The sequence below is a fragment of the Ailuropoda melanoleuca genome, chromosome 5 (genome assembly GCF_002007445.2).
Source record: "Ailuropoda melanoleuca isolate Jingjing chromosome 5, ASM200744v2, whole genome shotgun sequence".
In the NCBI taxonomy this organism is placed as follows: domain Eukaryota; kingdom Metazoa; phylum Chordata; class Mammalia; order Carnivora; family Ursidae; genus Ailuropoda; species Ailuropoda melanoleuca.
Window position 1 is genome coordinate 54788507 of NC_048222.1, and position 17083 is coordinate 54805589.

The following is a 17083-nucleotide window of genomic DNA, read 5'->3' on the forward strand; positions in this document are numbered from 1 at the left end:
GAAAGTAATCAGGAGAAGAAGAGAGGTGTTGATTGAGAGATGCTTTTATTGCCTGAATGACCTCAAATTCTCTATAGGAGTAATTACATTAGGATATAAACTTTCAGAGAGTCAAAATAGAATATGTGGCTTTGTTTCATATGCTATTTGTTATGTAATTAGAAGGTTCTTTTAAAATAGTAATAGTTATGTTTATGTGGAAATGTATTTGGAAATTAAGAGGAACTGATATATACAAATTCAAATATCATAAGTATATTTAATTTAAAATGAATATTATTAATTTAAATTGACTTAAGTCTGAGATGATGTTGATATTTGTCTTATGCTTATTTTATAAATGCTCTTTCTAGGGCAGAAGCTGCTAAGTTCTAGTTTCTTCTTCTTCTTGCTATTTCTTAATCTCCTATCAAGCAGTCATTTAACTGCCTTACTGTCTCAGCCTCTAGATCCCTCCTACCACATGAGAATATAAATGGTAGCTTTCAGGGTATCAGTGGAATATTTCATATCTCTAAGTAATTGTCATTAAATAAGTATTTCTTAATATGTGAATTTACAGGTATGTCTTGAAAAAATGGAAGATATTCAGCTAGCCATGGTTATTGCCCGTTTATATGAATCTGAATTTGAGACTTCATCCACTTACATATCCATCCTAAATCAGAAGATTCTGGGTTGCCAAAAGGATGGCTCAGGATTCGATTGCAAAAGGTTACATCCTGATCCTTTCCTGCGTAGTCTTGCCTATTGGGTAATGAAAGATTACACCCGAGCTTTGGACACGTTACTGGAACAAACACCAAAGGAGGATGATGAACATCAAGGTAGGACATTTGTGGGTTTCTCTCTCTTTAAGATTTTATATTTAAGTAATCTCTACACCCAATGTGGGGCTCAAACTTACAAAAAGAGTCACATGCTCCACCGACTGAGCCAGCCAAGTGCCCCTACTTTTCTTTTTTAAAAGAAAGCTGTTTCTGAACTTAAGTTTTATTCAGAAAAAGAAAACACAAAACAAAAACCAATTAAAGTGAAGCATATGTAATGTTTACACACTGTATAGCTTTTTCCATATAATCATACAGCCAATGTTTTCTTATTTTTTTTAAGTAGAAATTTTGGCTGTTGCACACGCTGGTTTAGTGCATGAACCTTTATTCTTGTGTGATAAGCTTTTTTACTCGTAGTTATCCCAAATAACTTAGATTTTTAAAAAAGTGTCTGGAGAGCATTTATTAGCACTCTTTGCAATAATTTTTTTAAAAACTGAACATTATAAGTGTTTGTCAGTAGAATAGTTAAATGAATGATAGCATATCCATACTACAGAAATAGTGTGCCATTAGACAATGAGGTAGGTCGATGTGTGTTAATATGTGCTGTATTATTCAGTGAGACAAGTAAGATGCAGAACGGTGTGATTCTTGTTGCATTTTATTTACATATGCATGTTGCAAATATGTGTGTGCGTTTACATACTAGGTCTAGTCTCCCTTTTCCTCTCCTTTTGTTGTTTTCTGGAACAAATCAAAAGAAACTGAATACTGGGGCACCTGGGTGGCTCAGTCAGTTAAGCCTCCAGCGCTTGATCTGGCTCAGATTGCGACCTCAGGGTGGTGGGATTAAACCTGTGCTGGGCTTGGTGCCGGGTGTGGAAGCTGCTTAAGATTCTCTCCTTCTCCGCAAACCTCCCTTCCCCCCAACCCCCCGCCGTGCTCTTTCTCACTCTCTTAAAAAATTTTTTTTTTTTAAAAAGAAACTTAATACTGGTTACTGGTTACTTTGGGGCATAGGTGTGGGGAGATCCAAGCTTTTGCTTTGCATTTTGTGCTTTCTGTAGTTGTAATAGGGTAATGAGTGATACTTGGACAGCGCTTGTTGTAATGAGCACTGGGTGTTATATGTAAGTGATGAATCACTGAATTCTACTCCTGAAACCAGTATTACCCTATATGTTAACCAGAATTTACATAAAAACTTGAAAAAATATTTTTGTTATGTTTTATTTTCAATGCAAAAAAAACTTACATGGATAAAGAGATTAGGGACCCATTTTTACGTTCTTCTTTATAAAGAAGAGATATTTTAATAAATAGTATTAAAAATTTTAAAGGAAAGGAAATAGAACCACGAGAAGAAAAATAAGTATCTGAGTTTCTCCAGGTAATTTTAATAAAATGTGCACATTTTTATAGAAGGAAGGTTCTTTTTATTTCTTAATGTTTTCTAGGTTAATTTTTAAAAACTTGTTATTGTGGAAACTGCAAATATATAGAAAAGAGTGAATAGCGTATTGCAAGTCTGTGACTCCGTCACCGACTTCAGTAGTTATCAACTGAAACCACCTTTGTGTAATGTATACACCATCCTTGTTACCTCTTCCCATTCTCAACGTCGATTTATTTTGAAGCAAATTCCAGCATATCATTTCTTTTGTAAATATTTCAAAATGAATCTCCAGAAAGTAAGGACTCTTAAACACAACACATATCACTGTAACAAAATTCGATTAGTAATCACAAAATGGGCAATGTTCATATTTTCCTGGTTGTCTCATAAAATTTATACAGTTATTTTGTTTGAATCAGATTCAAGCGAGGTATATATGTTATGATTGGTTGAGGTGCCTCTTGTCTACTTTAATCCATAGTTTTTCCGTCTTCCTTTTTCTTGTCCCTTGCAATATATTTGTTAAAGAAGTCAAGTTGTTTCTTTTGTGGTTTCTCACTTTTTAGAATTTGTTGGTTGTGTCCCTTTTGTGTCACTTCATGTGTTTTTCACCCTGTGTTCTCTGTATTTCCTATAAATTAAGGTAATTAAGATTCTAGATGGCTTTATTAGATTTTTGGCAGAAATATTTTATGGTGGCGTGGAGTGCTTCCATCAGGGAATGCGTAATGTTTGCTTGCTTTGCTTTTTGTTATAGTAACAGCCATCAGTGAGCACTGCATAGATCCTTTATTTCATTAATGTTTGTAAAATGATGATATTCTGATTGTGTCGTTTTATTCTTCCTTTCTGAGTTGGAATACTTCTCTAGAAGTACAGTCTTCCTTAGCCGTTTGATGACTCGGAAATCCAGTAGTATACGCAGTGAAAGGAACATAAATGTTTGATTCTTTCTCTGTACCAGTTTTCAAAATGATAGTTTGGTTCACTAACATACTACAAAGGCGACTACTTCGATTTTATATTTGAGTTATTTGAACTCACCAATTTAGATAGACTTGTGTTTGAATCCGTTGTAGTTTATTATTATGGATGCTCAGATGATCTCATTTTTAACCAGCAAGAGCTTCTACGAGTTCTTGGATCCTTTGATATTATTCCTTGATAGCTTCTTTGCTTTCTGTTACGACATGATATTTCAGGCTCCTCTTGTACATTTCATGCCCCAGGCCTGGAAATGGCCATCCTTCCAAGGAATCCTAGTTCCTTTTAATGGGGGAATAATAGAGACTACAGCCTGGGTATAGGGATCCTCATTTGCTGTTGGTTTGGTCATTGTGTCTAGGCTGTTTTAATGAATGGAGTGAGGATATCATTCATTCATTCATTCATTCATTCATCCGACACATATATTACATATATGACATATATCACATATGTGACACATATATTACACATATGTGATATAGATCACATGTGACATATGTATTACATATATGACATATATTACATATATGTAACATCTATATTATATATATTTTTTACCTTAGAATTCATGCATTCACACTGAAATTTTTAATTCAATATAGATTATAGGTACCTTTTTAGATTTCATATTTGTGTCTTATAATGAAAAGCTTTAATTCTCACAGCATTAACATATTTGTTATATGTATATGATAGCTTCAGAATAATGATGCAAAAATTTTTCATAGCAACATGATTACTAAGAACAGTTTAAACTTTTTTTTTTTTGGCAGTTATTTTTGTTTTTATGGTATATCCCAGTAAGGATGTGCAGCCAGATTACTTATTTTAAAGTCACTTTATAGTTCCTCTTTGTGTGGTTATGCTACCAGCTTGACATACAGAATCACTTATTTAATTTTGCTGTTGCTTTTTTGTGATTTTTTTCAAATTTAGTTTTTCTTTTAAAATTATATAAAATGTTGACATGACTTTGAAATAAAATATATAAAACCAAGGTGTTTTCAGAGAGATCTAGCTTTTTTCCTGACCTCTGTATTTGTGTTCTTCTCTCCTTTTTTAGAGAACCAGTTAAACATTTATTAGGAGCTTTCTCTCCATTTAGAAAATATAAGCAATCTTAAAAATAAATATATAAATAATATTTAAGTATCCTTTATTTTGAGGAAATGCTGGCCTATTTTATTCTTTTGTAATGTAAGTGCAAATTAACATAATACCTTGTGATTCTATGTTTTACTTCTATAGTTATCATCAAATCTTGTAACCCAGTGGTGTTTAGTTTCTACAACTACCTTCGAACTCATCCTTTGCTTATTCGAAGAAACCTTGCCTCCCCTGAGGGAACTTTGGCAACCCTTGGTCTCAAAACTGAAAAAAACTTTGTTGATAAAATTAACCTTATAGAAAGGAAATTATTCTTTACCACCGCAAATGCTCATTTTAAAGTTGGATGCCCTGTTCTAGCCTTGGAGGTACTCTCCAAAATTCCAAAAGTTACCAAAATATCTGCCTTACCTTCAAAAAAAGGTCAGCCTGATTCAATTCCTAAAAAGACGGACGACGTACCTTCGGAATCAAAGACCGTGAGCCTTGACAATGGCAGTTCCAGCATCGACTGGTCTCACGTAACTTCCTCACAGTTTGACTGGAGCCAGCCGATAGTAAAAGTTGATGAGGAGCCTCTTACTCTTGACTGGGGTGAAGAGCGTGATAGTGCCTTAGAAGAAGAGGAAGAAGATGACGCTGTTGGTTTAATAATGAAAAGTACAGATGCCAAGGAGACAGACAGACAAGATCAGAAAGCCTCAGACCCTAATGTATTATTGACTCCTCAGGAGGAGGACTGTCTGGAAGGTGATACTGAAGTTGATGTGATTGCTGAGCAACTGAAATTCAGAGCTTGTTTAAAGATCCTTATGACCGAACTAAGAACACTGGCTACAGGTTATGAAGTAGATGGTGGAAAACTCAGATTTCAGCTCTATAACTGGCTTGAAAAGGAAATTGCTGCCTTGCATGAGATATGTAACCATGAATCTGTTATGAAAGAATATGCCAGTAAAACACATCCCAAGGTAGAGAGTGAGCTTCTGGGCCAGGAAGGAATGATGGACAAACCAGATATAGGGTCCTATGAGCGCCACCAAATAGAAAGACGGAGATTGCAGGCAAAACGAGAACATGCAGAAAGACGAAAGTTGTGGTTACAGAAAAACCAAGATCTCCTGAGAGTGTTCCTTAGTTACTGCAGCCTTCACGGGGCCCAGGGTGGCGGTCTGGCCTCCGTAAGGATGGAACTCAAATTTTTGCTACAAGAGTCACAGCAGGTATGGACTTCACTCTTATTTTCGATCTTGGTTATTTTAATAATTTTAAGAGCTTTTTTACTAGTTAACCTAAATATGTCCAGCCCTCTGATTGTAGGGGGCAGATAATTTATGCTCTGCATGGCTCTGTGGAGATCAAAGCTGTAGTGATGATGAGTGGGCTTAGCTGCTTGAGAGCGCAGCTGGGTCCTACTCGTCTTTCTATCTCCTGCATCTCACAGAGCAACCGGTGCAGACTGGGTGCTCAGTAGATTTTCGTAGAACGAGTGAATAAATACATACTGCTTTTATTCAGTTGTTCATCACGAGTATTTTTATCATGTAAATACTAATTGATTTTTTCTTCCATTTTACCTACTCTGAAAAAAAAATAACCCATTGTAACCCACAGGAGACTACGGTGAAGCAGCTCCAGTCTCCACTTCCGTTGCCCACCACCCTACCTCTGCTTTCAGCAAGTATTGCTTCAACAAAAACAGTCATAGCTAACCCTGTATTATACCTGAATAATCACATCCATGATATACTTTACACTATTGTTCAGATGAAAACACCACCGCATCCCAGTGTTGGCGATGTGAAGGTAATGTAAAGTTGGTGATCGGTTGATATCGTACACACTGAGAAGGTCAGTACGTTAAACTCGTCTTCCAGTTGGAACTGGGAGGAAGTATTTTAAAGTGCTCTTCATGCACTACTTCCCCAATCCTGATCCGTGGAAGGCTATTTATGGAAAAGTAATTTGAGACAGGCGAACGCTTTTTTGATTATAAAATTTCCTAGACAATATTCTTGCCTCTTAATATTCTTTTAAATCCTCCATTCCCCTTAAATGAACCATTAATTAAGAAATGTTTATGACTATATGCCAGGATATTATGAGAATATAAGCTCAGGGAGTATCATTTAGAGAACAAGGACTGATCAGAAATATCCCAGAGAAAGTATTCTCACTGCTTTTTCCCTGATGATTGCGTGTGTTGGAGGCTCTGCAGGATTAGGGGCAATCAGGGTTTTGACAGACTTACTTACCGCCCAATGAAACCCATACCCTGTGCTGAAAACCTAAGAACAGGTAGATTCCAAGAAAATACTAGGAAGCTTGGCAGGATTTGGAATTGATCAGACTACTTCTGTGCTAGGCTGTGTGTATCTGTGCTCTGCTTTTCCAATTCCCCAGCTGATGTCATTTCGGGTCCCCAACATTTTTGGTTATATCTTTCGTTTAAAAGACTATGGACTCTGGGAAACAAACTGAGGGCTTCAGAGGGGAGGGGGTGGGGGAATGGGATAGGCTGGTGATGGGTAGTAAGGAAGGCATGTATTGCATGGTGCACTGGGTGTTATACGCAAGTAATGAATCATGGAACTTTACATCAAAAACTAGGGATGTACTGTATGGTGACTAACATAATATAATAAAAAATAGTATTAAAAAAAAAGGCACGTTTGACCTCTGGTAGTGCATTCTTCTAAAGGACCCATGATTTACTGGTTACACCAACCTATTAGAGACTTCTAATCCATAGCATGAATTAATCTGCATTAGTGTTTTAACAGAGATTACTTAAATTATTTGTTAGGTGAATAGGGACACTTAGAAAAGGCATTAAATGCATATAAATTCTAAGTAAACATTTCCAGTTCCTAGAAATTTAGATAAGTCTTTCAAAGAATATGGAGCTATTTCTAAGGTCCCATAAAATTTAAGATTTTACGAGTCTGAAAATGTTGATTCAGAATTTTTTTTTTTTAGGATTTAGTTTTTATATTGATAATTTTTAAACTTTCTAAATTCAAAATTCTAAGAGTATGCACTACTCATAAGTACTAAGTAAACTACTTGCTTTCTGAAAAATCAGCCATTTCACATAGTGATTGATATATCTAAACATTTAATTCATTCCTATTGATAAGATCAAGTATTTATTTTCACCAAGGGGAATTTTGTAAGGCAGTTTAAATAAAAGCTTAGAAAATTGTATACTTATTTTGGTTCTGCTTTTTTGGAATATTAACCTTTAAGCTAACCATTAGCAGGTAGAACAGTCCCAGTAACAGATGAACATTGGCGCTTTGCTTAGAGCCTGGTAAATGGCAGGCTCACAGTAAGTAAATATTTGATGAAGATGTGTCTAAATCCATTAGCTTTGTTGTGGGCATGTATATTAAGTTGGGTGAGTGTTATTTTAGGAGTTTTAAAGTAGAGTTAGTAGTCTTAGGATCTAGTCTTATTTATGATATTGATAGTTTGCTGGGTATTTTCTAATATTTAAGATACTACTGTTGTATATAGAAATGTTAGTATAAAATGTAACTGTGGCTATTTTGGTTTTAGGTGCACACACTTCATTCACTAGCAGCGTCACTTTCTGCATCAATTTACCAGGCATTATGTGACAGTCATAGCTACAGGTAAAAAAAAAAAAATGCTAAATTATTAATACAGTAAAAACATTAAACTGTTCCTGAGTTATATGAAAGTTCTATTTCCTTTGGATGCAAAAATCCTCAAATATGACTGCCATGTATACTCTAATAGATGAGAGAGAAGGAGAAATAAAATTAATTTAGCTGTCACCTAGTAACAACAGAGGCATATAGAAAATGATAAATACTGGGGTGCCTGGGTGGCACAGTGGTTGGACCTCTGCCTTCGGCTCAGGGCGTGATCCCGGCGTTATGGGATCGAGCCCCACATCAGGCTCCTCTGCTATGAGCCTGCTTCTTCCTCTCCCACTCCCCCTGCTTGTGTTCCCTCTCTCGCTGGCTGTCTCTATCCCTGTTGAATAAATAAATAAAAATCTTTTTAAAAAAATTTTTAAAAAATGATAAATACTAAATGGAAATTATCATCACTGTCTTTTTTGATTGCAAAGTAATTTTCCAGTCTTCAAAATAATTTATAATACAAAGTTTTCTAATTTTTTTTTCCATAAGAACCATTTCTTTTAGCATTGGATTATCTCCTACTTGTTTGGTTTTCAGCTGAAAGAGGAAACACATTTAAAAAAACTCAAAAACTACATTTCTTACATAGAATTATTAAAAATCAGTTTTACTTGCTCATTTACATATACTATAAAAATCTTTGGAAGTGATACCTATGAGAAGTAATGGTTTAAATTTTCCTATAGGTCAAATTACCTTTATCAGTGTATACTTGTGTTTTAATAATGAAGGCAATGTAAGTGGTAAGAAATTGAAGCACTTGGAAAGATGACCCAGATTTAAATGAATCACATTAATGAAAAGTTTGTAATATAAATAGAATCACATTAAATTTCTATTAAACATATATCTATGTTTTTTCCTTATAAATTCAGCAGCCTTTTGTGAGAAGACTTGATATTACAAAAGGAATTACTCCCTTAAAATAAGGCTGGTACTCTGCTTTTAGTCTGAGAGGCCACGTCTAAGTAACTATAGAGACTTGGAAATGTAAATAAGGAAAAAAGAGTTTATGTGATTGACTATGGTCATCTTAATGATCAAAAACCACTTGTTTGACATCACTTACTGGTTAAAATGGCACCAAATGAGAATCCAAATAAGTGTTTTTAAAATGTGTATTTTCTCATCCTTAGGCTATGCTTGACTCTGAAGGGAGTTAGCTTTACTTTCTGCTTTTGTATTTTCCCCAGCTCCACAAAGATGAGGGAAATAAATATTGAGGCACATTTGGCTTTAGGATTAGATATTTCTAAGCTATGATTCTCCACATTTTAGTTCATATTTTAATTCAACTTTGCAGAGTTAAGAAATGCAAGAAAATAGTGCCCTGAAACTTGCTAATATACTCTAGTACCAGCAGTAGTCTTCTTACTCTCAGATTCTTTTTTTTTTTAATAAAAATGGGTGCATGTAGAAAAGATTTTCAGTTGTTAATGGCATCTAAAAAAGATCTGAAAAAGACTAAATGTTATATTCCTGAAAGCAATATTACACCATATATGTTAACCAGCTAGAATTTTTTCTTCTTCTTCTTCTTTTTTTTTTTTAAAGTAATCTCTATCCCATCATGTGCAGCTGGAACTCATGACCCTGAGATCAAGAGTTGATGTTCTACCAACTGAGCCAGCCAGGCGCCCCTTAACTAACTAGAATTTAAGTAAAAACTTGAAACATGGAAAAAAATGACTAAATGTCATTATAGTCATCGAAAAGAAATATATACAAAGTGCAATCGCTTATTAGCTCTGTTAGGACGCTAAATAACTGAGCCGTATTTGTATTAGCAGTCAAACAGAAGGAAACCAATTTACTGGAATGGCTTATCAAGGACTTCTTTTAAGTGATCGTCGAAGACTGAGGACAGAAAGTATTGAAGAGCACGCAACCCCAAATTCTTCTCCTGCTCAATGGCCTGGTGAGAATTTAAGTGTTTTTGTGTATTTGTTTTTGGTTTTTTTTTTTTTTCCAATCTTCTATTTGGCAATTCCATTTAAAAAAATTACTGACTGGTTTCCTGATTGTTGTTCTTTGTGGATTTGGTGAATGGTTTTTTATTTGTTTGTTTTTGATGATGTTTTCTGCCATGGATTAGGAATTCTTAAGTACTGTAATGTTGTCTGAAGACTCAGAAAGTTAAGGCTTCAAAACCCAGCTGTGTTGACCAGAATAAAAAGGCAAGGTTTAACATCTTTCATAAGGGTGAGCACATCCTCTTCCTTATCCTTAGAAATCCTAAATTAGAGAGCAGTATCACAGAGATATTTTCACAGATGTATCAGAGAGACTACAGTTATTCTCCAGTGTAAATTTGTATGTTGGGATAAGAGTGACCGTTCTGTGGCACTTCTGTCATGCTGTCTGTCAGTCCTTCTCTTTCTCTTGTCAGCTCTCTTTCTCATTCTCCACATCAGTTATTTCAGACCTTCTCCACTCTCTTCATACCTTTTCCTGGTCTGCCGTGTCATTTAGTTTTTACTCTACTTGCTTTATAACTCTGACTTTATTTGTTGTGAAGAGTGGCAGTAGAAAAAAGTGACAAACTCAAAGTATATATTTAAAATTCACTTATACCTAACTTTCTGGAAACATTGTCTTCATTTTAATTTTTTATTGAAATAAATGAGGCTTACAAAAAGTTGCAAAAATGGTGCAAAGAATTTTTGTATAGCCTTCACCCAGATTCTCCAAACGTTAGCATTTTGCCATACCTGCTTTACCATTTCATCTGTCTCTCTCTCACTCTCTCTCTCTCACTGTGTGTGTGTACATATGTATTTTTTCTGAAGTATGTGAGAGGAAGTTGCACACATGATACCCTTTTACATCTAAATATATCAATATGTCTTTCCTAAAAACAGACATTTTCTTACACAACCATAGCACAGTTTTCAAATTCAGCATCTTAACATTGATACAATATTGTTCTTCTAACCTATAGACCTTACAGAAATTTCACCAATTGTCCCACTCATGTCTTCCGTGTAACATTTAGTTGTAATGTCTCACGAGTCTCCTCTGATATGGACTAGTTCTTCTTCTTCTTCTTCTTCTTTTTTTTTTTTTTTGTCTTTCATGACTGACAATTTTGACGAGTACTAGCCAGTTATTTTTTAGAATGTCCTTCAATTTGGGTTTTCCTGACCTTCTGTTGATATTAGACTCAGGTTACGTATTTCTGGCAGGGATGCCACAAAAGAGATCCTGTGCCCTTAGTGCAGGGTGTCAAGAGGCACATGATCGGTTCCATTGCTGGTGCTGTTAACTTTGACTACTTGTTAGGGTGGTTTTTGCCGGATTTCTCATTTGTTAAGCTACTAATTTTTTCTTTGCAATTAATAAGTCTCTTTTGAAGAGATAGTTTGAGACTGTGTAAAATATTATGCTTCTGCCCACTTTTAGCATAGAGTGATGACACTCGCCTGAATCAGATATTCCTGTGGGGATTACTGGGTGGTGATTTTTTCTGATTTTATATCATTCTTTCTACTTTTAGTTGAAATTGTACTATGAGGAAGAGCTTTCCTGTCTCTCCTTCTTATTTATTTATTCACTCATTTTTTAGTACATAAACTTGCACTTACTAGTTTATAAACTAATGGGTCTTATTTTATTCCATAGGCTATAATCCATTTCTGTCATTTATTTTGTTGCTCAGATTATGGATATGATACATGTTATATAATATAGATACATAATTTTGGTTAAGTTACCAATTTGGATTTTTTTTCTTCTGGAGCTTTCTGCTGATATACTTCTTATTATGTACCCTTGCAGGTGTGAGCTCACTCATTAATCTCTTGAGTTCAGCTCAAGATGAAGATCAGCCAAAATTGAACATTTTGTTGTGTGAAGCTGTTGTTGCTGTTTACTTAAGTTTACTAATACACGCTCTAGCTACAAATTCCTCCAATGAACTGTTTCGACTTGCAGCCCACCCATTAAATAATCGAATGTGGGCTGCTGTTTTTGGAGGGGGTGTGAAACTTGTTGTGAAACCTCAGAGGCAATCAGAAAATATTTCAGGTAAGAAATATTTGATACCAATAATATTTGTAAATGTAAATAATTTCCAGTGTTAAAAGATTTTTTAATGTTTAAAGAATTTTTATTTGAAAATCAACGATGTTTCAAATATAATCACTCTGGTTAGGATAGTAAATAACTAAACTCAATGTTTGAATAAAAAATATAGTTTCAGTTCAACATTTTTTGATGAACCGGGACAAATTTGAGGAGGATAAGAAAGAAATAGAGGACAGGTCAAGATAAGTGAGGAGAATGTTAAGGGATGGAAAGGGAAAAGGATCGTTATTAGAGAAGGAAGATTTAAATAATCTTTATAGAATATGCCAGCAATTGGCTTCAGATTAGGTCATGGCCATGTGCAGGATAGACTTTCCAGTCATGCATATGGTCTTTGAAATTCCATTTTATTTTTTTTCTTCCCTTCTGGACTAGAATGTATTTTTCTTTTTCTTTTTTTAATTTTATTATGTTAGCCACCACACATCATTAGTTTTTGATGTACAATGTATTTTTCATTCCACCTTTTAAGATGGTGGGATATGGTGAGGTGTAGGCCAACGCCATAGGAAAGGTTTCCATCTTGGTCCTGAGGCATCTTAATTTACCCTTAGAAGTCATCCTATTACAGATGAGGAATCAGTGGCACAAAGATTTTAAATGGCACTGGTTCTGATCTGTTCTTACTGCCCAAGATTGAATTATTATTTTTTAAAGATATTTGTTTGAGAGAGGAAGATACAAGGTGTGTGCAGGTTGGGGGAGGGACAGAGAATCTCGAGCAGACTCTGTGCTGAGCATGGAGTCCGATGCAGGGCTGGATCTCATGACCGAGATCATGACCTGAGCCGAAATCAAGAGTCGGATGCTTAACCGACTGAGCCACCAAGGCGCCCCTGCCCAAGGTTGAATTAAATGTAAATCTGTAAGTCACAGTAGGGAAGGAGATCTTAGCCACTTTCATTGCTTTCACTCCCACTATATGTGGGTGACTCTTCATCTAGTCCCTACCTTGTTGTAGTCCACCTCGAATTTGAAGGTTTTCCCTTTAAATCACTTCTTTTTCTTCCTGAATTTTCTGTTATTTTTTCATGGTAATTCATTCGTCAAGTCATCCATGCGTAATGCACATTCGTGTTTGCATTCACTTAACACCTACAATATGCCAAGCAGTGTTCTAGGCGTTGGGGTGAAATCCCGTACCTTCATGGAGCGCACATCTAGTGGAGGTAAACACACAGTAAAAAAAATTAACAAGTAAATAATAATATTTTGGTTATGATAAGAACTATGATAAAAATAAAGCAGAGTAGGTGGAGAGTGATGGAGGAAAGTGTGTGGGAACAGTTGAGTGGTCATGAAACACGTTTCCAGTGAGACTGTTTGAACAGAGTTCTGGAAAAGTCAGGGATCATACCATGCAGGTATTTGGGGCCAGAGCCTTTCAGGTAGATGGTTAAGGGAGTGTCAGGGTCATGAGAGAGGAATGAGTTTGGCCTTTTCCAGGAACTACAGAGGAGGCCAGAGTGGCTGTCTTGAGCTGGGGAAGTTTGGACAAAGATAGGGTAAGACAACAAGCTGAGGGTGAGGTCATTTAGGATTTCATGGATCCTGGTAAAAACTTCAGTTGTTTTAAAGAAAGATAGGAAATTACTAGCAGGAATGTCCTAATCTGATTTAAATTTTCATGGGGTCTACTCTAGCTGCTGTATGGAGAATAGACTGTACAACAAGAGTGAAAGAGGGGCTATTGTAACAGTCCACTTGAAAGAAAATTGTGGCTTACCATCAAGAATGAGTGGATACACAAAGTGTGGTATATACATAAATGGAGTGTTACTCAGCCATTGAAAAGGAACAAGTGCTGGTACATGCCACAAGCAGCATGAAGCTCAAACATGTGCTAAGTGAAAGAAGCCAGACATCCCACCCATGGAGGAGCCTGCTTCTGCCTCGCCCTCTGCCCCTCCCCACACTCGTGCATTTTCTCTCTCTCACTCAAGGAAATATATAAAATCCTTTAGAGTTATGATTTTCTGTAATGAGTTTTAAGAGAGGAGTGGGTTGACTTCTACTTTCTGGCCTTCCCCTATGCTGTTAGTTCCTGAATCCTTTTGGTGTTTGTTTTATGTATTCCTCATATCTAACTCTTCTCAGTCTCGACCGCCCACCTGCTAGTTGGCCCTCCTGAGGTGATCGTCCTCATCTTCCCTCCCATCGACCAAGCAGACTGCACCTCACCCTGGGACTCGCTCAGGAAGTGTTAGTGAGGATCGCCCCTAGGCTAAGCTCCCAGCTTCCCATCCACAGCCCCGTCCTAGCCCAGTTCTGGACTGTTCTCGTTATTCCCCTCCCTACTGACTGTCTGGCAACAGTAGTTTACCCCTTGTCAACCAGGGGAAAAAGAAAGACAAAATTGCAGCTGCAAAATAAAATCTGTGCTGTTTATTTGGGGACTTCGGGGTTGCAGTCTGGGAGACACAGAGTTGACCGAAATTGAAAGCAAGCTCTGGAGAGACAAAGGAGGCTACAGTTTTTAGGGAGGAAAGCAGGAATTTACAGAAGTTGTTTTGAAGGAGATGTTACCTAATCTGTATGTGAGTGGTTGCTACGACTAGTGCTAGGTGAAAAGTCGGTTTATGTCCATTCTAAATGCAGTAGATGCCTTGGCTTTTAGTGGAATCCAGCAGCAGTTACGAGAGTTGGAGACAGGAGATGCATAAACCCCACTTCCTCGGTGTCCTCCTGGCTCCATTTAAATAACCCTCTTAGCGATGCTTCCTCCATTTTATTCTCTCTGTTGTCCTCATTCATCCAAACCCTTAGTCACTGGTTTCTGTTGTCCCTTCTTTTCACATTGAACGTCTGCCTTCTTTATTTAAAGGCATGCTTTACATCCTGCATCTTCAGTGAATCTTCCTTGAACAGCATAGCCAGAAACACTCACTAAAGCATTAATGGATACGCCATGTATTTGATGCATTGTACCTAGAATAATCCTGATTCTGTGTAGTGCATAGGCTGCTTCATGGCAGGATATTCTCTGATGCTCTATCCTCATCTGTGTCTGTGCCATGATTGCTGGAAAATGGGTGCGAAAGCTTAGAACACAGATGGAAGTAATTTAGTCTAAACTGAAACATGGCAAAAGTAGGTTGAAAAGAAAAGTTAACATCAACTCTTAGAATTAATAATGGAAAATAAATGCTGGGTTTTTTCCCTCTTCTGTCTTTATTCAGCACCTCCTGTTCCTTCTGAAGACATAGATAAACACCGTAGGAGATTCAACATGCGAATGCTGGTCCCCGGAAGACCTGTAAAAGATGCCACCCCCCCACCGGTGCCTGCAGAGAGACCGTCTTACAAGGAAAAATTTATTCCTCCTGAACTTAGTATGTGGGATTATTTTGTTGCAAAGGTAAGGGGTGTGAGGAGCACAAGTTTTGTATGTGTTTATTATATTAATTCTTTATATATATATATATCACATAAGAGTCCAGAGGCAGCTTGTCATTGAAATAACTACAGTTTATTTTTATTTATTTATTTATTTTTTAAAGATTTTATTTATTTATTTGACAGAGATAGAGACAGCCAGTGAGAGAGGGAACACAAAGCAGGGGGAGTGGGAGAGGAAGAAGCAGGCTCATAACAGAGGAACCTGATGTGGGGCTCGATCCCATAATGCCGGGATCACGCCCTGAGCCGAAGGCAGACGCTCAACCGCTGTGCCACCCAGGCGCCCCTATTTATTTATTTTTAATTTTTTAAATTTTATTTATTTATTTGACAGAGATAGAGACAGCCACCGAGAGAGGGGACACAAGCAGGGGGAGTGGGAGAGGAAGAAGCAGGCTCATAGCGGAAGAGCCTGATGTGGGGCTCGATCCCATAACGCCGGGATCACGCCCTGAGCCGAAGGCAGACGCTTAACCACTGTGCCACCCAGGCGCCCCTATTTTTTATTTTTTTTTTTGAGAGAGAGCAGAGTGAGCAAGGGTGCGTGAGTGGGGCGGGGGAAGGACGGAGGGAGAGGGATAAGCAGACTACCCACTGAGCACAGAGCCCAATGTGGGACTTGATCCCCGGACCCTGGGATTGTGACCCGAGCCAAAGGCAGATGCTTAAACGATTGAGCCACCCACGTCCCGAAGGACTACCGTTTGGATATTTATTCTCAAGTCCAGAAACCAAATAGTCATTCAGGGATGATCAGATACTTGATACGGATGAAACGAATGAAAGTCGTCTGGGATTTAGATCAAAAACAGAAGTCAAGGAACGGGAGCTCCGGGAGCGCGCACAGGGCGGCTGGCAGCTGACGGGCCACCTGCACCAGGGAGCGGGCGGACCGCGGACCCGCACCCTGGAAACAGCCCACTGAGTCCGTGAGCCGGGAGCGTACGCCAAGCATCTCATGGAGCTCCGGAGCTCTGGTGTGCTCACTGGATTCAGGCTGAGACCGGGAGCTCCGGGAGCGTGCACGGGGCGGCTGGCGGCTGGAGGGCCACCTGCACAGGGGAGCAGGTGGACTCGCGGTCAGCACCCGCGAGACACCAGACGGAGACAGGGAGCTCCGGAAGCCCGTGCGGGGCGGCTGGCGACTGGCGGCTGACGGGGTTGGAAACACAAAGGACAGAGACGCGCCGGCCCTGGAAGTGAGGGCTGGGACGCCGGGTGTGGGGCGCACAGCCTGGGATGCTGCAGGGTTGAGCAGCACCAACAGAAACAGAGTTAAAGTGGCCAGAACACCAGTGGAGAACGATCTGCGATCCCTCTGTTCTGAGACAGGCTGAATTTCAGCCACTGCTGCTCTGACTCTCAGAAGAGGCATAGCAAACCGCCAGGGAAAGCCGCCAGAAAACAAAAGCCCGGAAATACCGGCTCACAGGGAGCCCATCCCCATCCCCCCTTGCAGGGGACACGGAGACTCTACCCAAACAGGGTTTTCTGAGTACCGGCAAGCAGGCCCCTCCCCCAGAAGGCAGGCTGAAAAATCAAGAAGCCCACAACCCGGAGTGCCTGAGTGGAGCAGTCATTAAGCTTCTGTCTTTGGATTAGGGTGTGATCACAACGTTCCGGAAAGGAGTCCCTCATCGGGCTTCTCCACCAGGAGC

General features: G+C 38.3%; 1 protein-coding gene across 8 annotated transcripts in view; it reads left to right on the top strand.

The window, feature by feature from the left end:
* Positions 1-17083, top strand: part of DMXL2 (Dmx like 2) — a 145130-nt gene that overhangs the window by 111390 nt on the left and 16657 nt on the right. For 5 of the 8 annotated variants that reach the window (XM_034660977.1, XM_034660979.1, XM_019800946.2 and 2 more), the window contains 7 exons: positions 563-827; positions 4408-5489; positions 5881-6072; positions 7828-7904; positions 9728-9858; positions 11718-11966; positions 15206-15384. In XM_034660977.1, coding sequence (XP_034516868.1) covers positions 563-827; positions 4408-5489; positions 5881-6072; positions 7828-7904; positions 9728-9858; positions 11718-11966; positions 15206-15384 — 2175 coding nt within the window. The remainder of the gene's footprint in view (positions 1-562; positions 828-4407; positions 5490-5880; positions 6073-7827; positions 7905-9727; positions 9859-11717; positions 11967-15205; positions 15385-17083) is intronic. The other 3 variants (XM_034660978.1, XM_034660980.1, XM_019800947.2) reach the window with 1 other exon arrangement.